We start from the raw sequence: 21,973 nt of genomic DNA on the forward strand, positions 1-21,973 counted from the left end.
TGCAAAGAAGCCAGCATTTCCATTCGTGATGGAGGGACAGGTTGCACGTTAATGGGGCCATCTTCATTTGGCCCAGTCACATCCGTATATATTAATATTATGTAGTATCAGGCATAAAAAAGTATTATTTAAAAACAACTGGTCCATACTTACATTTCCCAGCTTTCTTTCCCTGAAATAAAATCAGAAAAATGCACAATTACTGAACTTCCATCACGTGACCCAGCAGTCCTCTAACTTTCCCTGAAAGCAGTATGGTCTGCCACCTCGGTGGCTTTGTATAAGTTCCTTGGTCCAAAGGCCCCTCTTTTTTTTTTTCTTTGTTTTGTTTTGTTTGATACTGGGAATTGAGCCCAGGGTTACTTAACCACTGAGCCACATCCACATCCCTTTTTTCTTTTTTTTCTATTTTATTTAGAGAGAGGGTCTCGCTGAGTTGCTGAGTGCCTTGCTAAGGTGCTGAGGCTGGCTTGGAACTCCCAATCCTCCTGCCTCAGCCTTCTGAGCTGCTGGGATGACTGGTGTGCGCCACCGCGCCTAGCAAAGCCCCCTCTTCTGATCTACCTCCAGTGTCCATTTGGAAAAAAGTGCCTTTATTTATCAATGCTCTTTGCGAAACTTCCTGTGACCTCCCTCCCGGTCCCAGTCACAAGGCAGTCCTCTCAGGCTAGGGTCACAGAGTTCTGCTTGTCCTTCTCATACAACCTTCAACTCTCTTTGAGACTGTAAGCTCAGAGATGAGGCAATCCGCAGCCCACCACGGCATTCAATAAACAGTTACTGAATCTGATTAAATTCTGTTTAGGTTTAGTGTTGGCATTGGGAAGGGGGAGCTACTTGTTGATGAGAGGAGGGTGGGAAGGAACTGCAGAGAAGAAAAATGAAGCTGAAATTCCAACAAGACCAAGTGACTTCCTGGAGCGGCAGACTTGAGTTTCAGAGGGCCTGGGGGAGATGGTGGAGGGGGCAGGTGAAGAAGCTCTTGTGAGAGCAGCGAAGCACCCACAAGGTTGCATGGTGACCACATGTCAGTGTGCCCAGGGCATTGCAGTGCACACCCACCCATCCTCTGTTGGTCCACCTTTTACTCAAAGTGTCTCAATATGGAAGATAAGGTGCAGTCTCTGCAGTCACTGGGGGATCAGAGACCTGCATGCAAGCCCACCTCTGTTAATCCCCACCAGGCTCCATGCTGCTCACCTTTCATTCTTCACTGTTAGACTGTAACTCTCAGAGAACACTTTCACTTTGGGCCAATGTTCTAAAACTTTAAGGGCCTTTTGCAGATGAGTTAAAAAATCTCAGGAGGAGAAAAATCTGAAACAGAACCTGATCCTTCAAAGCTGTATCAGGCCAGACAGTTTTACAGAATGGACTCCTAGTTCTGGGGCATCTACAGGTTCCATTTCTGTGGGGCAAGGGCCAATGCTGCACGACCCAGGAATGCCGTTTGCATACTGACTTGTGTGCGCCACAGCGCTGGAGCTGTGTAGGGGACAGCTGGCTTAGCACTAAGCCTACACCCTGGAGCTGTGTAGGGGATCCCCAGCTGGGACCCACCTCCCCACAAGCCCAGCACTATACCTTAGATATTCCGGCAGGTGGAGCTTGTCTGTCTTGGTGACCACTAGGGCAACGTCCCTGCAGAAGCCTCGCTGGAAGGCTTTGATGCTCTCATTCAGAAGGTCTTCATGGGCTCTCCCTCCGGAAACTCTTTCTATGTCGCTGATCACCCAGATCGCTGAGCACTTATCAATGGTCTGAGGAACATGCCCACAGCAGGGGTCAGAGCATGAATGGTGGCTTGGTTCTGGAGGATGATTCCTTGGGGATCACCTGTGTCCACTCCCCAGACACCCTGCCTCCTGTCCTGTCTCTCACGCACACCTCCCTCCTCCCTCTGCACCAGCCAGCCAGAGCTGCATGCAGGTCCCTGCTCTTTAGCTCTTGGGGCCTCTGCACTTGCCACAGCCTCTGCTTAGCCTCCATTCATCCTTCAGGGCTACTCGGGACCACGGCAGATGGGCTGGCTGCCTCTCCTCAGCATCCTAGACCACCTGGACTTGCCTGCCATAGTTCCTCTCAGACAGTTACTGTGCAGGGCCAGCTCTGCCCCAAGAAGGAAAGGAGCTCTCTGTACCCTTCATCTTGGAATCCACATCACCCCAAGCTCCGTTTGGCCATTACCAGAACTTTGCAGATGTCTGTGGTATGGTTGAGTGACAGAATTCAAGAAATAGGTCCTCTCATCCCAAATCTGTCACTCACTTGCTTCATCTCAATTGTCCTCTAAGGAAAATTCAGTGCATCTATGCATCTACCCCAAACCTGTCTGTCACCTGCAGCTTCAGTGTGAGGTTTGATGGTCTCTGCATGTCTAGCATATGGCCACCATGTGGCAGCAGGAAACCAGGCACTTTAGGATTATAAATTGCAAAGGAAAGGAACACATAATACCACATCATAATAGCATAAATGCTACTTTATTAAATGTGCAACTCTCACTGACAAGCCAATGTGGGTTGCCTCTGATGCTTCTCTTGTCATATTGCTTCTCTTATCTCCATATAAATGAAAAGTTTAGCCAATTTAGGGATCAAGACAAGACAGTACTTTGCACATAAAGCTATGATAAGTTTGTGATCTGATAATTAAATCATTATTTTGCTTTATGGCAGTGGTTTTAAACTAGTGGAGATTTTGTGCCCTACAGGATATCTGGCAATGTGGGCATTACATATGCTGGGCAAGCACTCTACAAGTGAACCACAACCCCAGCCCTGGAGACATTTTTAATTGTGACAACATGGGGTAATAGTGGGTAAAGGCTAAATGTCCTGCATGCCCACGACAGCACCCTGTGACAAAGAGTTATCTAGCTCCAAAAGACACAAAATTGAGATACATTAACCTAAAGCAGGGAGTTTCAAATTCATCTTGCCCATGACCACACAGCTAGTGAGTGGTAGAATTTAAAGTGGAGAGCATGTTTCCTAACTTCTGGCTGGGGCACAACCTGCCACCCTCTCCTTGCAGGATGTCCCCTCTATCCACTTCCTTTAACACCAAGCAGTTCCAGCATCCTTCCCTTGGGTCGGTAGCCAGCTCAGAGTCAGTGGGCTGGAAAGAATCCCAACACATGAACTTGTTTTAAAAACAACTTCTCTGGTGGAATTCAGAGTGGGGGACTTGGAAACCCCATCTGCTTAATACACCCTACCCTGTGTCCACACCCTCTTGGCTCTACAGATTGCTGCTTTAAAAGCTTAGGTTTTATGAGTTAGACAAACCCTTGAACTAGGGAGAAGAAGACAGAGCCTGCGAGATAAAGACTACTTAGGACCCTGTGACTATGGATTCCAGCCCTTACCTATTTGTGAATTGTCTTTCATTTAAACAAGAGAAAAAAATCAATAACTGCCCCCCTCCCACTTCACAAATTATAGTCAATTTAGAGAGTTTTGAGCTCAGCGTCCATGGAGGGCAGCAACCATCCAATCAGGTGAGGAAGATGAAGGACACCAGATGGGAGCTCCTTGGGAGCAGGCCCTCTTGACCCTCGCATTCCCTATGGTTCTGATAAACCACAGGTGCTTACTAAATGTACGTTCACATGAAAGGCTATGATCTGTGACAGAATTTGAAGTGGAGAATTTGAAAAGGAGAGCACATTAACTGGGCGGCTTACACCAAGCTCCCAACTGCCAGGATTGATAAAGTCAGAGCCATGGGAGACATACACACACACACACACACACACACACACACACACACATACAAATCTTATCTATAGAACAAGACCAACAGGACTCAGGAGTGGGTGCGATGGTACCTGCCACCCCCACTTCCATCTCCCCATGATGAATGGGCCTCGGAGGGGTTAGGTGACGTGTTGAAAGTACCCAGTTTGTAGATGGCAGACCAAGGATGTCTGAATTGGTGATGGTTTTTAGGGAAGGCAAATCTGGTAGCCAGAGAGATGTGTCCCTGTGCTCTGCTCTCCCTGAACAGGGAAATCTTCAGAAATTCCTTACGAGAAGCGATCATGAAACCGCAGGAATGCAGGGGAGCCCCGGCCAAGCAGAGCACCCTGGGAACTATCTCCCACTCCAACCAACCTCCTCAGAGCGCCTCTCCAGCCAGATCTGTGGGCTGTGATGAGTGGCCAGCGTATCTGACCACACCCCATCCAGGGAAAGGGCCTCATGGCCTCCAGTTCACTTGTCATCTGCCTGCTGTGTGCTTTACCTCTTCTAAGAGACTCCAAGGCCCTTGTGGGAAGGCTCTGCTTCTCCTTCAATCTCGTTATATTTTGCTTTCAACGTGTTAGGTGTAAACACCATACATGTTTGTGCAAAATACACAAGCAATACAGGAGTATGAGTAAAGAGTGACAGTAAACACAGAAACTGTCTGTAGCTGGAGGGGTGCATCCTCCCAGAAGGGCAGGCCCTACTGTCTGCTGTGCATTTTAAACATTACACACACACACATATAGACAGCCCTGCATGTCCATGAGTTCCCCAACCAAGGACTCAAACACCTATGGAGGGAAAATATTCTAAAAAACTGTGGCAGGTATGGTGGTGCACAACAGATGTGGAGACAGAGGTAGGAGGATTTGAGGCCAGACAGTTTGAGGCCAGCCTAAACAACTCAAGGAGGTCTAGTCTCCCCACCCCCCAAAAAAGGGCTGGGGGTGTAGCTCATGGGTAGATCACTCCTAGTTTTAATCCCCAGTACCAAAAAAAATATATTCATCTTTACTGAATGTGTCATTTTCTTGTCATTATTCCCTAAAACAATACAACAACTATTTGTATTAACATTGTATAGTACTATAAGTCATCTGGAGATGATTTAAAGTATATGGACAGATGTGCGTAGATTATGTGAAAGTATTACACCATCTGATATGAGGAACTTGGAGCATCTGAGGAGTCTGGTGTCCACAGGGCATCCTGGAACCAACCCCCATGGACACTGAGGGATGAGCGTATGCGATTCTTAATATAATAGGTCATTCTCTGAGTTCTCATTCACAGAGAGAACTGTAGAATAGAGTAAGAGTTAAGAGCAGAAGCCCCCCAGGGCTAAAATCTCTGTTATGGGTGCAATTTACTTCACTTAGAACAGTGCCTGGCACAGAATAAATGTTCAGTAAATGTCCGCTGTCATTATTAGCTATGATCTTTGCCTCCTCTGGCTTAGTGTATTGCATGTGTGTGATAATAAATGAACAATGAGATACCTCAGAACACCTCAACCTCTGGTCACTAGGTGTGAGTTGCTAATTGCCCTTAAGGCTGACTCTCTGTTGGTTCTCACATCTGGAGGTGACTGAGCATTCCATTGCTGGGAACCGAGCTCCAACCCAAGCCTTTGGTGGAAGGAATGGACCTCCATCCAGACCACCGCCTTCCACCACAGCTGGCTGCACTGGGGATGGACACCTAATCTGGAGAGAATTAATCCATTAGCTGGGCAGTAACCTGTCAGATTTTTCCTCTAAGAAATTTGAGCAAAAAGACATAAAGACAGTGCTAAGCCCATGAACTTCAAGGTCATTTAGAGACAGGGGTAGGGTGGTCATTTTTGACAATGTGGATCCTAATGGCTAAGAAAACTAAGAGAGAAGCGGGTCTTTGTGAAGAGCCGTGGGAAGGGAGGCAGTCAGAGGAGGCCAGGCAGAGAATGACAGAGAACAGCTACTTCAACCCTGATGGGTGTTCCTGAGGCCTGACCATATCTCCTGAGGTCCTCTGATGTCCTTTCCATGACCCCTCTTGATCTGGTATTGCTTTAGCTGGTTTCTGTCCCTCATCAACGTGGCCGCAGCCTCTAGGTCTTCAATGAGCAGCTGTTGGGCCCTGCACCCGCTGCACTCTCTCCCCACCCCACTCTGTCTTGGATTACTCTGCTTACTCTGAGGTCTCTCTATAGCTGACTGTCCACAGACCATATAAAGTAGAATTTAATCCCAGTGAACTCATAAAATTCTCTGAGTTGGAAGTAGAATTTTTTTTTTTTTTTTTTTGGCTTAGAAAGGATGGAGGAGGTGAGGGAAGAGGAAAGAAGCTCAGTGAAAGAGAATCACCTTTTTCCACATCTCATCCCTCTTGCTGTTGAAGTCGCCTGTGCCTGGAATGTCCACCAGCACCACCCCTTCCGGAATTAGCGAGGATTTGGGGAGAGTCACTTCCACGTGTTTGATCAAGGGCCAGATTCGGGTTTCAGCTGATTCTCCGTCCCCGTCTCTCCTCTGAGTCCGGATGTAGGGGTCCAGCTTGACGGACAGTTCTCCTGCCTGAGAAGGAAGGTCACAGTCACACACCAGCGTGCTCCCAGCTCTTTTCTCCTGGGTCAACTGGACACAGGTCTGTTGAAGGCCTGGCCAATTGATGTCAGGAGGCCCGTCGTCTGCTCTGCAAGGGCTTTGAAAGGTTTCATTCATTTGACTTCCAATGTGCCCATCAACTGCTTAAAATATTCTGACAGACTCATACACATTACACTTTAATTATAATACAAAAAAAAATCTAAGGAAATTTAAATTTGTAAATATCTAAGTAGCATTAAATATTTAAGGATTTGCTTTGTTAATCAGGGGATAATTGGACATAAGATGTTAGGACGTACATAAGCAACTATTCTTATTTTGTGCAAAAATCACCAGATTTCTAAATAGAATAACAATACTTTAAGGATGAATTTTAAGAAACAAGAAAAACTAGGTTTTTAAATGCACAACTTGAATAAACTAAGTGTTGCTCCCACAAATATTTTGTTTTAATATGGAAATTAAATTTTAAAAAGTTCACATAGCACCACCCTGAGTTTTCGTCTGTCTGCCTGGGGAGGCAGTGGAGAGTGATGGGTCTAAGCCAACCAGGACAATCCTGCTTCTTGCCTCCTGTTGATGGCCCTTCAGCTAGGAAAGATCACGTGGCTCCCTTCTACATAATGAAATCAACACACAAATTTGTTGACGGTGTTTCTGGGGAAGATTTTATTTCCTGATGAAAGGGGAGATATGATAGGTGCCAGCTTTTCCAACTTCTTTCCACGAGGCTAGCTGTGAAGTCTAGCACTGACTTCAGTAGCGACCTTGGGACAACAAGGCAGTGAGTGTGATGAAGGCCAAGAACTCTGCAGAGAAACTGACCTGACACTGCTGAGCCTCTCCATCAACCCAGGACCCTGCTGCCCCCAGACTGCTTACATGAGAAGATGAATAAACCCCTATAAGTTTAAGCTATCCTATATCTTTATTTTTATCATTTGCAGCTAAATAGTATCCTTAGTTAATCCTTAACTAACTATAAACGGTATTTTCTCTGCGTAAAACCTCCTCCATTCAGATGCTAAAAATTTCTATTCAACAGCCAGAATGAAAGATAACTTGGGTCATGAATAACTCTGAATCAGGCATCAATTTATTTCTAATAAAAACACTGTATCTCAGGTAAGTCCTCTAAATGGACTCACTGTTTTATTTAAGACCCGTGATAAAATGAAGAAAGCAAATCCTGAAGCTACCTACCTCTTCTGCCTTGAGAGTGATGACTCTGGAGGTGGGAATCTTCCCTTTGGGCTTTGCCCTCAGTAGCTCCTCATAGTTCTTTCTTTCTGCCCCAGTTCCATAAATCATCCTTAGCTTCCAGATGGCCTCCTCCACTGCGCCGTCCCCATCCCAGGGGTCCACCTCTTCCCCGCCTGGCTCCTCTGCACTGTGCAGGAGTTTAGTCAAGTTCTTCAGCTCCTCTTTCCACTCCTGCCAAGGCAGAGCAGGGACACACCCTTGGTGACACAGGAACAGGAGGAACCATGCTACCCCGTGCAGGGCCCGGGCTGCATCATCAGGACATCTCAGATCAGCTACCATGCCCCCTGGCTGTGTGGATGAGGAAACAGGGCCCCAAGGAGAAATGGCTGGTCCCAAGTGCCACAGGGAGCTTTACAGGACCTGGCCAGAACCCATCTCACTCCACTGAGCTTTCTCATTCCACAATACGGTCTTTCCACTCAACAAAAGCATGAGCTGTGTATGCAAGGGATGTGAGACAGTGAGAAGGGAGAAAGAAGGAACAGAGAGGAGGAAGAGGGAAGGAAGGCAGGGAGGGGGGAGGAAGGATGGGAGGGAAGAGGACGGGGGACACACTTGCCTGGTCAGAGAGAAGGTGGATTTTGGCCTCATACTGCTCACAGCAGCCCGAGCGCACTTGGACGATACAAGAAGTGCAAATGCTTTCTCCAGACACGGGCAGAAACATTGCCTGCTGGATGATGGCATTGATCAGGGAGCTCTTCCCAGCCCCAGTGCTTCCAAATAAGCCAATGTAGATCGGATCCAATGATGGCTTTTCAATCAAGGCAAGAAGCCTGTTTCTGTATTAATTATAAAATGCACATTTTTATGATCATCCAGGTGTAGTGGGGAGATGATCAGAACAGAATGCAAGGAACTGAGTTCTAATCCTGGGCAAGTCACTGCATCCTCAAAATCTCTACTCTCTCCTTGGTCAAAGGAAAATGTTATTCGCCACACAGAGTTGGCCTGGGTGGGGGTGGGGGCATGAAACTATGCAAAAATACTTGGTAAATATAATTCTATACAGATGTGAGGCACCTTGTTTGTGTTCAATAGAAATTACACATTCTTGTCCCTAATAAAACTTACGCAGAGGCAAAGCAGTATTAGGAGCCACCCAGAGTCTTACTGTGTAGTGGCACCCCCTTCTCCACAGAAAATCTTAACTAAGCTCCTCCAGTTTGTAGAAGTGTGTTTGCAAATGCAAAGTGTGATAAAAAAATAAAATAAAAAAGACAGATCCTTGAATAAGCTTCTCTAGTTTGTAGAAGTGTGTCTGCAAATGCAAAGTGTGATAAAAAAATAAAATTAAATTTAAAAAAGACAGATCCTTTAATAAAGCCTCTGGCCTTGAGCTGGGCTTCACACAGATGTCTACATTTCTAAGATAAGAGAAGTTACCAACTGGGTTCCAAGGTAACAGCTGGCAGGGGAGGGAAGAAAGGGGAGAAGAAGCTCTCCTCTTCTCAGGGGTTGTTCTTGAAGGGTCAACTTGCCCAGTACAGTGAAAGAAAAAGCTGCTTTTATGTGATCTTCTGCAGACGGTGAACTTCTGAGCCCCTCCCCTTACATGCTGGGTATAAAGTTCTGAAACTACCTGAACTCGGGGTTCGGGGGATTGACTGATGACAGCAAAAGCTGTGCCCTCTGAACCTGGCTGCAGCCAAATAAACCTGATGCCTGTTCCTTTTTTGGTGTCTTGCCTCATCTGTTCTCTGCAACAACTGAGCAGGAGAGATTGTAGCTTAGGCACCTCTCAAGCGCCTCACGTCAGTTCTCCGAGTATAGTGCGGGGCACAGGTTCAGAGTCACATAGCCTGGGGCGGATTCAGGCCCTTTTTCTTACCTACAGTTTGAGTTTACTCAGTTTACTCAGTGCATCAACCTCTCTAAGCCTCAATTTCAGTAAAATGGGAAGATCAAAATAGCTCTCCTCTTTATAGGGTGTGAGCTTTAACATATGTAAGATACTTAACAAATCACTGACAACAGGGACAACACACTGAATGGCAACTATCAGTGGTAATGATAATGGCCCCCAGCTTCAGAAACTCCCAGGCTTCTCTGCTTAGTTTCTACTTGAAAACTTCTTTCTGTTGAGGGGGAGAAAGCACCCGAGCCTCCTAGGGAAAGGCATCAGCGCCTGAGTCAAGGGTATGGGTTTCGACTCACATGAGATACTTGACTCCGTTAGGAATGCTGTCATCCAAGAAGACACACTGCAGAAGTTTCTGGTAAGTGTTGCTCAAAACCCTTCTGGTCCGTGACTCCAATTTCTCATCTGGAATCAATAGAAATGAATTACCTGGGATGCGCCTGGCAGGGATGGAGTATTAGGTCTCCAAAGGAGGAGTCTGCTGAATATTGCAGAGAAAGGGAAAGAAATGAAATGAAAAGCCATTTAAACTAGAGAGCAAGAGATCGACCGTGGGAGATTATCACTTGATGGAGCTGGCAGCGCCAATTCCGACAACTCCAGAGGGCCAGCCTCTCTGCAACTCCTAATCAGAAGCCATCTCAGGCTTTGCCATGGGCTTTAGCACCTCCTAGACTCTTTTCTCCTGTGGTCATAAAGAGACCAAAATGTAAGAACACCATCCAAACCCCCACTAAAGCACCAGATTAACCATTTTCACAGCCTTTGTTCTAATCAGAAAGAGGTTATTTTTATACTATCACCCCCTCTTCCAGAGCAATCTGGAGACAAGCTTTCAGATGACACATCTTCATTTGAAGACCTTTCATCCTTCTCCTCTGAGCATTTGAACACAGCTGGGAAGGACAGAGCTGGGTTAAAACAAGGTACACCGCAGTTTTATAAACTCACATTCCTTAAGAGCGCACTGTTCTGCTGACTGAAGGGCTCGGAATCGCTGGCCTGGGCCCGACCGGCGTCTTTTCTTCATTGGCTCTTTAAATACATCGTCTTCAGCTAGAGAGGAGCAGAGGTTACGCAGTTATAGGTACTGGGCGCGGCCTCTTTGCCTCACCTCACTCACTGCACAGGCTCTGAGGGCTAAGAGAGGACCTCTACCAGCAGCTCCGTCTGCCCATAAGCTCATTCGGAACAGGACACTGTGGCTCACCCCATGTGGTTCCTACTTCTGTCGCAGGGTTTTATTATTATTACTATTATTATTATTATTTTTATTTGATTCTAAAAATGTAGCATCCAACATTATCTCCCCGCATGAAAAACATCAATTTGGAGGTTTTCAGAAACCAAAGTGGCTAGACATTCTTTACCAAATATCAAGTTTTAGGAAATCAACCCACTGTGGAGAGAAAATCCTAAGGCAGGGCTAAGTGTGGGTGAAGCCTTTTCAGACTAAGAAAGAAATTGATCAGAAGCAGAATGCGGGGCGGGGGGGATCATGGGCCATGTATCCAGGATAAATAATCCCCTGAGCAGCAGCTTCTTAATCTGTAAAATGAGAGAACTGATAAAAATGTGTTAGAGGAGCTTTGGATGGTGCTCTCCAACATGGGTGCCTTTGAGAGGGAACATTTTCCCCTTCTTCACCTGGAGACATTAGCAGCTGCCTCCTTCCACAGTCAAGAACACACATCACAAGAGGCAAAGCTTTGTAGTTAAATCTTTGTCGTTCTGCAAACTCGCTCACTCAAGGTTTTCCCCTTGGTTACAGGTGCGAGGTTGGTAGGGCCCATAACCCAAAAGAAAGTTTAATCAAAAAGTTGTGTGTATGTGTGAGTGTGGCGGGGAGGGTTAAAAAACACCTCGGTGGTGGTGTTCACCTGGTTAGAAAGGGGATAGAGTTGTTTGTAATTATCCTAGCCCAGTGCTTCTGGGGCTGGCTTGTGCCTTAGAAAAAAGCGATGGGAAGAACTGGAAGACTTTATATAAAGAGGGCTGAGGCTCCAAAACTGAATGTCACCTACAAAGGCCATTTTCCCTAAAGAATTCCACTGGGGACCCAGGATTGGCAGCCACATCAGAAGGCCCAGCCTCTGTCCTAGGTTCCAGATGTAGGTCTCCTGGACAGCTCAGGCAGCTTCCACTGTTCATCCTTGCAAATTCCAGCATCCATTCTGCTCACACCCTACAGAGTATTCTAGCACAGAGCCACATATTGTCCCTCTGCCATCTCCTGCTCAGGAAGGGACTGTTGAAAGAGCTTGTAGTTTAGACCCTGTACCTCAGACATCTCACTTCAAGAGCTTAACTGGAAGAATTCGCCCTGGCTCAGGTTAAGGACTGCATTAGAACTAAATACCAAGTGGTTGCTGGCTTGGAGGCTGGAGAGGAAGAGGCAGAGAAGAAAAGAGCATGCTGTTCAGGCACCTGGGCCAGCTGCAGGCTGAACAGCACAGTGCCAGAAAGTCTCCTCCACCTTTGTGGGAAAGAATGTAAAATGATATCCAATTTGTAACTTTGGGACTCTTTTGTGTTAGCAATGTTTCCTAGTCTCTTATTCACATGTGACAAGTGATAAGCCCATATATTCAGGGCTCTTATTTCAACTCTGTAGTGACTGGCAATTGATCTGATAACAGACCGGAAGCTTATTTATCAACTAAAGCAAGGTTAAGAAGTAGATAAAATAGCATAGTTTAAAACTCTTTTTTTTTTTAATTTCCAAAGTGAAAAACTGCCTAGGAAGGAGAAAGTCTTGCATCTTGGACTCACAGTATTTGCATGGATAGTATTTCCATATTGAATTATAACTTGAAATGTATTGGCCTGAACTTATATCACAGCTCTTATTATTCCCTTTAATTACTCAGGCACGCATTTGTGTTTTCCAACATTCTATATAGAGTTATCCTAGGAAAGATAGTAGAAGGGGAGGGAGACAGGACCAGGAAAAAACAAAAACAAACAAACAAAAAAACCTACTGCTGCTGTTGCTTCTGTCTGCCACAAGGTGTCACATTTGAAAAGTGATCCCCAACAGTCCAACGAGAGATGCGGATTCATTGTTGCTCCAAACCATTGCCAGAGGCCTTCAGGATCTTCCAAGCAAAATGATCCCACTCCTCAATACTAAGCTCAACCAAGCGGATCCCCGAGTTGGTTCTGTTTCAGGCTCAGCCATGCTTCAGGGCTGGCCACTACCCTGCTGACCCAGAGGCTTTGCTTTCCTTTCCCCTAAGCTAATTCTTTCCACAGGAAGGACAAAGCATTTCTCCATACATCTCAAAACACAAAGGACTATAATCCCCATTTTCTGCGCATGGAGGTTACTTCCCTGCCATCTTCTAGGAAAAGCTCTTCCTAGGGGCCCTTCATCAGTCCTCTGCATGAGAAAGGTGACAGGATTCACCCTCCAAAGTGACCTTATAGGCTACATCTGTGCTTCTAAGGAAAGCTACCAACATCATTCCAAGGGCCCTACCTTTTCTGCTGCAAGAGAGGCTATCTTCAGAGGGTCCTAAAAGAACGTTCTGTAACCTTTTTTTAAAAAAAGGTAGAAAACCCCACAGCTGAATTGCCAGCCAAACAGTTCACTTCATCATGAATAGGCTATTTTAGTTATTGTTGAAATAATGGGCATTCATTCACTATTAAAACTTGACATGAGAAAGCGGCATCTGACTGAAGAGCAATTAGAGACGATTAGATGCAGTCTCATCCATTACCTTTAACCAGACAACAGCAGTCTGTTCCTGTGGCTTCATCCGGGGACACCACTGCAGGTGTATTACCTGGGTGTGGCCTGGGCTCTGTTTCTGCCATCTCTTATTACGTGAAATCCTGCTTTTGTCACTTGGAAGAACCGATCTAAAAGGACGTACAAAGTACAAGGGGAAAAGCAGCAGACATTAAAAATACAAAAAGCGGAAACTAAGAATATATAGATCTGTCTATGCTTTGTTTTCCTCACTGGATTCCAAGCTCCGAAAAAGCAGTGTCCATTCTATCTTTGAATACCTCATGACACCTAGTGCCAATGACTTTTGTCTTAAATATGACAAAGATTGATATGGGATCGTTAGTTTTCCTTCATACTTGTATCTTTGGAAGTTTAAGCTGTGATCTTTAAGACAGCCCACTCTGAATCAAGAATGAACCTCTGGAGGCTGGAAATGTGCAGGTGAAGTTCCCTGGCTTTGTGCCCCGGGCTCCAGTCAGGTGTGCCCTGACCCCTTGGGCCAGGGCTGTTCAGTCCCAGAGAGCCTCAGCAAGAATCTGGGAGGGAGGTGGCTGAACAGTGGACACTCCTGTGGAGTTTCTCTGGAGGTTACTGAGTGGGGAGGAGAGAGTTGCAGTAACTAGATTCTATGAACCTTCTTTGTTGGTTGCAGAGCAGGCTGAACAAATGTTAGCTGCAGGGTGGGCGGAACTCTTGGCCCTCACCCTCACCGGTCTGGTTCCTTATCGCTTGTTTGCCTCAAGTCTGAACATTCAATCCCACTCAAGGCTGAACACTTGATCCCCATCCATCTGGTGCAAAGGAAACCCTCATCTAGCCCCTGCCCGGTCTCACTGAGGGCAGAAGATGAGACCCTTAGCAACTATTGTATGATCCAATCACTATATGCCAACAAGGCAGCTTGCAGACCTAGAGATCTCATTAGATTTTGGCTATAAAAACTCTCCTCTCACCCCCCCCCCCCCCTCTCTCTTCTCTCTCCCTTCTCTCTTTCCCTGGTCTCTCTTTCTCTCTCTCTTTTTCTCTTCCTTCCCTGTTAATCAATAAAAATCTCTTGGTTGCTCCAAGTGTCATGGTCACTTTCCTTTCATTCTTCATCACCCCATCCCACCTCTACCACGGGACAGCCCCACTTGGAGGCTACATGCAGCACAAAGGCATGGAGTGTCTGCAGGGGAGAGAGAAGGAGGCATCTCCAGAGGAAGCACCCAGCCCATTGGCAGACAGGGCACCAGCATAGAGGGAGAGCCATGGACCCCTAGAGGCTCAGAACAGAGGGCACAGCAGCAAGTGGGCGGGAATACACTATGCTGAAGCCTCTTGGTCCCCATCCAGAGAGGAGAACACAAGCAGGAAGCACCCAGAGTGCTTTCCATATCTGCTGTTTCTGTTGGGAGCACTCAGCCGTGTATTTTAAAACCAGAATCACTAGCCCTTCTAAACTATGCAAAATTCCTCCCGACATGACAACTTACACTCGTCAAAAAAGGCTTTAGGGAGACTGTCTCATTTGTACATTAACCCCACATTTAAATCACAACCCATCAGTTGAAACAGTCTCTTATTCTTAGTTTGGCTTGCTGATTAGAACTGGCTAAGTAGCACTTAGTGTGTTGATGGAATATGGTCCAAACCCCTACTATGTGCAAAGTCCTGAGGAAGTAGAGCTCTTTACCTCTCTATTCTCTCCTGTGGTCTACCCTCAGGCCACCCCACACCCCTGATAGTTCTCCAGTGCAGAGCATTCCACCGAACTCCCAAACCTCTTAGCACCTGTCAGGTGCCCTTGCCCCTTCTTCTCAATGAATTTCTATTCTTCAAGATCCTGTTTTGGCATTTCCTCTGTGACATGGTGCCTGGATTCTCGACTTTCCCCTTCTAAGTCCCCACTGCCCCACAGACATCACTGTTATAATGTTGACCATGCTTTCTATATTTCTTCTCTTTATTGAGCCACCAGCTATTTGAATTCAGAGGACTGCACTTTTTTAAATACTGCATTTTTAAAAAATACTGCATTTCTTTCAAGAAGTGCAATGACTGTCAGTAAAAGCTGAATGGCTGAATGAATGAAAAACTAATGGATCAGATTCCACACCAAAGGATGTTTAAAAGCCAAACGTTTTTGACGCGATTAGAGTTCTGCCTTAAAGAGTATAAAGCAGCAGGTAAGCAAATGGAGCAGCATTAATGGTGAAGACCATTCAAGAACTGGGAATGCTTGAATGAGGAAGGGAAGACGTAGGCAGAGGCAGAAGACGGGAGGGGACTTCACAGTGGTTTCAAATGCATGACCCAGAGTGGCAGGTAAGAGAGGTGAAGAATCAATTTTATGGTTCCAAAAGGGTAGAACTAGACCCACTAGGTGGAAAGTAACAGAAAGCATTTTGGCCTAACATTCTTGAGTTTAGTATTTCCCCCCTTCTCTGTGGTTTTGTTTTCTAAGGTCTCAGTTACCCACAGTTAATTATGACCCCAAAAATATTAAATGAAAAATTCCAGAAATAAGCAATGCATAAGTTTTAAATTACACAACATTTGAGTTGCATGATGAAATCTCACACTGTCCAGCTCCATTCTGCCCAGGACATGAATTGTCCCTTTGTCCAGCATACCCATACTGTATATGACACCTGCCCACTAGTCACTTAGCAGTCTTCTTGGTTATCAGATCAACCGTTGTGGTATCTCAATGCTTGTGTTCGAGTAATTTTTGTTTTACTTAGTAGTGACCCCAAATTGTGAGAGTAGTGATATTGGCAATTTGGATATGACCAAAAAAAGCCACAAAGTGCTTCCTTTGGCGAAAAAGTAAAAATAAAATATGGTATTTTGAGAAACAGAGACCACATTCACATAACTTTGATGACAGTGCTATTTTTATTATGTTATTGTTGCAAAACTCTGTGTCTAATTTATAAATTAAACTTCATCATAAATATGTATTTGTAGGGGAAAAAAAAACAGTAAATGTAGAATTCAGTGCTCTCTGTGGTTTTAGGTTTCCAGTGGCAGTCTTGGAATGAATTCTCCAAGGATAAGGCAGAATTACTATAATCGAAGTTGTCCAAAATGGAATGAGATCCCTTAGGAAGTAATGCATTTCCTGACACTAAACGAGTCTGAACAGGAACCCTATGACCATCTGGTAATGGGATCAGACTAGATGAATCTTAGGGCTTCGTTGACTCTCAAGATTCTGAGTTTTTGAAATGTTCCCCAGAAAAGCTAGTAATGGAAGTACTCTGCAAGATCACTAAATTTCATAAGAGACACAGCAATTTCTTGTTTGAAACACTCAGAAATGCTGAACTATATCAAAGCCTAGATGAGTGAGGAGATAAAAATGATGGAAGAACTGTTAGATGGGCAAGCATGCAGTCATGCCTGCCCATAACTTCAGCCACAGAACTAGAAATTGACAAAGAGATCTGTTGTTTCCTGAAGACATCAGCTCAAAGCCACTGTCACATAAAATATGAGGCATTATATCATCATGGTGGATGCTGATGATATATATATATATATATATATATATATATATATATATATATAGTCTTATTAGTGGACAAAACTAATAAATTCTATCCTGGAATTTATATTTCAGGAAGAGACATTGGGGCCAGATGAAGTCCAAATGAACTAATTAACCGAAGTGATAAGCATTACCACCAGACTACCACTGGGTTAAATAAATATTTCAAGTGTGAACGCAGAATCTTGAGAATTGAATAAAATGTGATCTTGAGACTAAAACCCTTCAATCTGAAAGCAATGCAGATCAAAGTGCATAAAAAGCACCAAGAGTTGAGAGGAGAATCAGATGTGCTCACTGAATTCTGGGATGTGGGTAGTGGTTTAGCTCCTTTCAGGGATGCAAGAACTTCAATTCTCTGACTTCAGTTACTAAGTCAACAGAATACAAAGGGAAGCAAAGGTCATCAGCATAGCTTGTAGCTATCTGGAGTGGGATTAGGTTTAGCTGCATCTAGTGGAGACAACAAATCATAAGCACCAACCAAACCAAAGCAGCACCCACAGTACCAGTCCTTGTAACCCCTAACTGAAATCTGAGAACGTGGAAATTATCTGAGATGTGGTTGTAGAGAACTGGGTTTCAAATTCCTTCTGCCAGTGTTTGAAGACTGGCAGGAAGAGGTCATCTGACAAACCATGACACTGGAAAATGGAAAGGTTATCATTTCCAAAAAGGGAAAGGAGGTAGAAAGAAATAAACACCAGATATTTAAAAAGGAAAATAACCACTAAACAAATAGAGGTGGTGGTTTAGTACAGTTGCTCAGAATGGAGTCACTGGGTTGAAAACAATGTGGTGGGAAGAGTATTAGACTGGAAACCAGATGTGGTATGTTCTATTTCTGGTTTTGCCACCAATGAAAAGAACTGTAGTGTTTTTAGATTTAAATAGGTGCTAAAAGAATGAAAAATTCTCATTTTAAAATATCATTTGTCATGGAAACCAATAATGTACCAATGATTAGGGTCTTCTAGGTAGCACAACTGAGAAGACTATAATGGTAAGTTCGTTGTATTAAAGAGAAAATGACCTGCAGGTGCATCATCCCTCCTAAGCTAATGCTGGAGTCCACTTCCCTGCAGAGGGAGGTAGCGATGGTAGTGCATATCATGAAAATTTGGTTTGTGTTGAGAAGCAATAGAAAATAATTTAGACTTATTGCTCGGGCAGGCAAGGTTCTGCACGTGTGGTTTATTCTACGTGTATTTCAACTATTTGGTTAGCACCTAAGTTTTGCTTTTAGTACTTATTTACATTCATGTGCACTGAACCCCAAAATAACATCTTTTATGACCCTGCAGGTTTAGCTAGATATGGGGAGGTTGTTCAGAACTGGCTTCCTGTTAGGTAATTGTGACTTTGGGCAGTTACTCTTGCTTCTCTCATCTCACTTTCTTCTATTTGTTTGCTTACCATCTTTTTCCAAACAGGAAAGTAACAGAGGTGATACAAATGCAAGTCATCCCTATGCTAGAACAGCTGTAAACACTGGGATTGAATAAAGGTTAGGGCCCCTTTTCTTAGGGATACGGACAATGAGGCCCAGGGAGGGGAAGGATTGGGGCCCAGGGCATGTATTAAGGTAATGGCAATGAGGACTCAGATGTGGGGTTCCTGAAGGCAAGGGCAAAGTTCTTTTCATTACACTACATAGTCTGTAGTAGGTACTACTTAAAACTTCTGAAGTTTGGGCACAGGGGAACAGAGGGAATAGTGCCCATGAATGAGGGTTCTCTCAAATGCATGACAAAGGCATCTCTTGGGGACAAAGGCTGTTGAGGAGGAGGAGGAAACATGGAAACTTGAAAATAATTATATATAGGGACTCAAACTGCTGCCTGCAAATTCTAAGGTGTCCTCAGAGTAAAACAAGGCAGAAAAAAGAGAGAGGGAGACAGAGAAAAAGAGAGAAAATGTCAGGGCAGTATACTTCTACTGCATTTGTTCTATTTGATGCAGAACTGAATGTGTTTATTGCAAATTATAAGCATCCTGTTCTTTTACCCTAGTTCTCCTTTGGTCAGAATCTCCTCTTACCCTACCTTGCTCCCATGATCCACCCTTCCCAACATTAATCTCTTTTTCTTTTCATTTCTATTACTCTCCTCAAAGTGGCATTAATAGGAAAAATTTTAAATGCTTAAATTAGCAAAGTCTCTTTGGGGGGCATTTTGGTTTTTAACACTGTCTTATTCCCTTCTTTTAACAAACATGTAAGTTCACGGTACATAGTAAGTACCGGATAAGTGTTTGTTGAACAAAGGTCATCTTTTAACCATATCTTAGGTGGTAAGATCAATAATGGTGGTGGTTATATTTATTTTATTCATTTGTTCATTCTTTCAACAAATATTAGTTGGGTGGTAATGGTCCTGGTGGTACAGCAGATCAGCAGGGGCAAGGTGAGCAGCCCACAAGCTCAGTCTGAATGATACGCTGGACACTGCCCAGGATTTTGAGTCAGGATATTTAGATTGCGTATTTCAATATGACACTGAACAAACTGCCTGATTTTTCTGAACCCCAGTTTCTCCACCTGTGGAATAGGAATGGTTAAAACAGCCCTATCAGGAATTTCTTGTGAAAATGAACGTAACAATGCTCTTGTGGGCATTTAAACATACGTACAAGTGTTATTTCTAGAATATGCTGTAAAGGCAGCGAAACTAGAAATCAGACCTAGTATTCATGGGGGCAGGTCTATTTAGTTTGGTAGGGGCAAAACGCCACTTTCACTGGTAAACTGACTCCCCTTCTTGTCTCCACTGCTCAGTCACTTGGAGGAGGCTATACCATGTTCCTCGGTGGGTCTTTGGTTAAGTTTCATCCCCCTCCAACAAGGAGGTAGGCTAAAGAATGAAGTAGAGAACAGGAGATTGGTCACAAAATGATGGAACATTGATAAAATTAAGGACTTATTTTCTTTATTTTTAAGTTTCAGGTTTGGATTTAAGTACGGTTGGTGTGGGCAACTGTTGTTGGGGAAACACTAATCAGTAACTAGGAAAGTTCGCATAAGGACGCTAAAGAATGTGATAGGAAGGAAATGGAGAGAGGAAGCTGGCCACTTCCCTTGTCTCCAACCTAGAGGTAAGGACCATAGCAGAGTGACCCAGGTTGTAAAGTTTAAGGAATGTATTCCAAAATCTGAAGGACTCCACTGCACAGTGGGCGAGCAGTCTGTCCTAGGTGTTGCCCCTGCTTGTAGGCACAGAGTGCTCTCCTGGTAACCCGGCCTGCTGCCACCCAGAAGCACGTAAGAAAATGTCCAAAACCTCTCAGTCGAGTCCTCCAAATTCTTTCTTTGGGATCAGTAAACAATGTGCTCGGATGTCTGCAGCCCTGGGAGGATAAGCAACATTTCCTAACCACCTTATTGGACATTACATTGTTCTTCCAAACTGGGGATGTCCCAACAGAGCAATTTAAACATGCTAGGTCAAAAGCAAAAGATGAAATGAAAGCCTTCGCACCCCTATTTGAAAAGGGATGTGTTTTGGCATCAACACATCAGGTAACTTGTTGGCCATTAGCAGCGTAGCCACCAGAGGCAGTCAGAGAAGCAGGAGAGGCAGTGGGGTGGATGGATGGCAGGTTTTTCTCAGCCTTCTCTTTTATGTGAATTGGTGAATAAATAAGAAGTTATTTTCATAATGTGCTTTAGCAGTTTCTAAGGAAATAAATTTTAATCTTATTGCTCTCCCAGGCTTGTCAAAGCTAATGAGGTATAAGATAACATTTCCCTCCTCATCAGGAACTCATACACTCATATACTCAATGTCAACACTAGCTGTTTTCTTTTGGAAGAAATGATTAATGACTTACCTAAGATCGTACTGTTAAACAAAACTCTAACTCAAACCAGATTCTCCCCATTTCTAGTCCATTGGCCTTTACCTAGCCTTAAAACTCACATATGCAAACAGAAAGGTACATTTATCTTTCCCCCAAGAAATAATTGATTTACTTTAAGAAAATCAATGTAATAAGTAATAAGCCAATATTGATGCATTATTGTTAACCGAAGTCCATTTTATTCAAGTGTATGATTTGCATAGAACTTCCTTCCAAAGATCACAGTAAAGAAATAGGGTAAAAGAGTAACTCAACAGTGGAGAAACTTGACCAGCACTATTCAGTCAGGTGATCAAGGTCAACACTAACAGTCATAGATCACGGTGATGGTAAGCACCCTTGATTTGATGTGATCAAAACAGCATGCTAACTCTGTGATCTTCCTCCCCAGATCATAACTCCAGGGTAATCATGAGAAAATGATCAGATAAATGCCCACAGAGGAGAATCCTACACAGTGCCTGACCAGCTCTCCTCAAAATTGTCAAGGTCATAAAAAATAAGCAAAGTCTGAGAAAATGTTACAGCCAAGCAAAGCCTAAGAAGAAATGACAACTAAATGCAATGTGGAATCTTGGGAGGGGGGATCCTAGAGTAGAAAAATAGCATTACATACAAACAAAGAAACATGAATAAAATGGACTTTGGATAACAATAATGCATCAATATTGGCTCATTACTTCTAACAAATGTACCACATTTCCCTAATATAATAAGGGAACTTAGGAGTAGATTATATGTAAACACTCTATTTTCTCAATTTTTCTGTAAGTCTAAAACTAGTCTCTGAAAAGAATCTTTTTAAAAAACATCAACAAGTTACAGTGTAAGTTATATAAGAGAAACAACTTACCAGATGTTTCTGAATAGAAAAAAAAATTCTGCTTTGGTTCTAGAAGTCCACAAAAAAAGATTAGGGCAGCTGCTCTGTCTTGGTACAGATATTTGGAACCAGCTATATAAGGGGTACGTGGACCTTGCAGCCCGTCACAAAGTCACGTTACACAGCAGAAGTGAAACTAACTTGCCATCCGGAGGCTATTCACCACAGTTTCCTCCCTCACAGGACACATGCTATTTTCTACTTTCATTTAAACTTAAATTGTATGTGAAGGCTCATGCACCCTTTTCTGCCCTCTTCCTATAAACAGGAAGATCTTAGTCCTTCTCCTGTTCAGTAGTATCAAAATCACTTTCAGGCTGACATTCTCCTGATTGCGTATCCACTCTGCAACATTCTTTCTTGGAGGGTGAACGCTATTCAGGTGGATCTGGCTCACTTAAGCAGAATGGAAAAATGTCCCAGTTGCGAGAGAGATAAAGAGCTGGTTTCTGGACACCAAAATAAGAGACATGGCTGGGAGAGATGAAGAA

The 21,973-nt window shown here is 44.1% G+C and overlaps 1 protein-coding gene across 1 annotated transcript in view; it reads right to left on the reverse strand.

Annotated features, from left to right (window-relative positions):
- Positions 1 to 21,543, reverse strand: part of Nuggc (nuclear GTPase, germinal center associated) — a 45,551-nt gene extending 24,008 nt beyond the window's left edge. Inside the window, exons 1-9 of the mRNA XM_027926880.2 lie at positions 21,453 to 21,543; positions 13,193 to 13,334; positions 10,419 to 10,523; positions 9,764 to 9,872; positions 8,166 to 8,388; positions 7,544 to 7,774; positions 6,098 to 6,307; positions 1,585 to 1,760; positions 154 to 172 (exon numbers count right to left, since the gene is read on the reverse strand). Of these exons, the coding sequence (XP_027782681.2) occupies positions 154 to 172; positions 1,585 to 1,760; positions 6,098 to 6,307; positions 7,544 to 7,774; positions 8,166 to 8,388; positions 9,764 to 9,872; positions 10,419 to 10,523; positions 13,193 to 13,289 (1,170 nt within the window). The 5' untranslated portion in view covers positions 13,290 to 13,334; positions 21,453 to 21,543. The remainder of the gene's footprint in view (positions 1 to 153; positions 173 to 1,584; positions 1,761 to 6,097; positions 6,308 to 7,543; positions 7,775 to 8,165; positions 8,389 to 9,763; positions 9,873 to 10,418; positions 10,524 to 13,192; positions 13,335 to 21,452) is intronic.
- Positions 21,544 to 21,973: the final 430 nt, after the last annotated feature.

The sequence above is a fragment of the Marmota flaviventris genome, chromosome 3 (genome assembly GCF_047511675.1).
Source record: "Marmota flaviventris isolate mMarFla1 chromosome 3, mMarFla1.hap1, whole genome shotgun sequence".
NCBI classification, from domain to species: domain Eukaryota; kingdom Metazoa; phylum Chordata; class Mammalia; order Rodentia; family Sciuridae; genus Marmota; species Marmota flaviventris.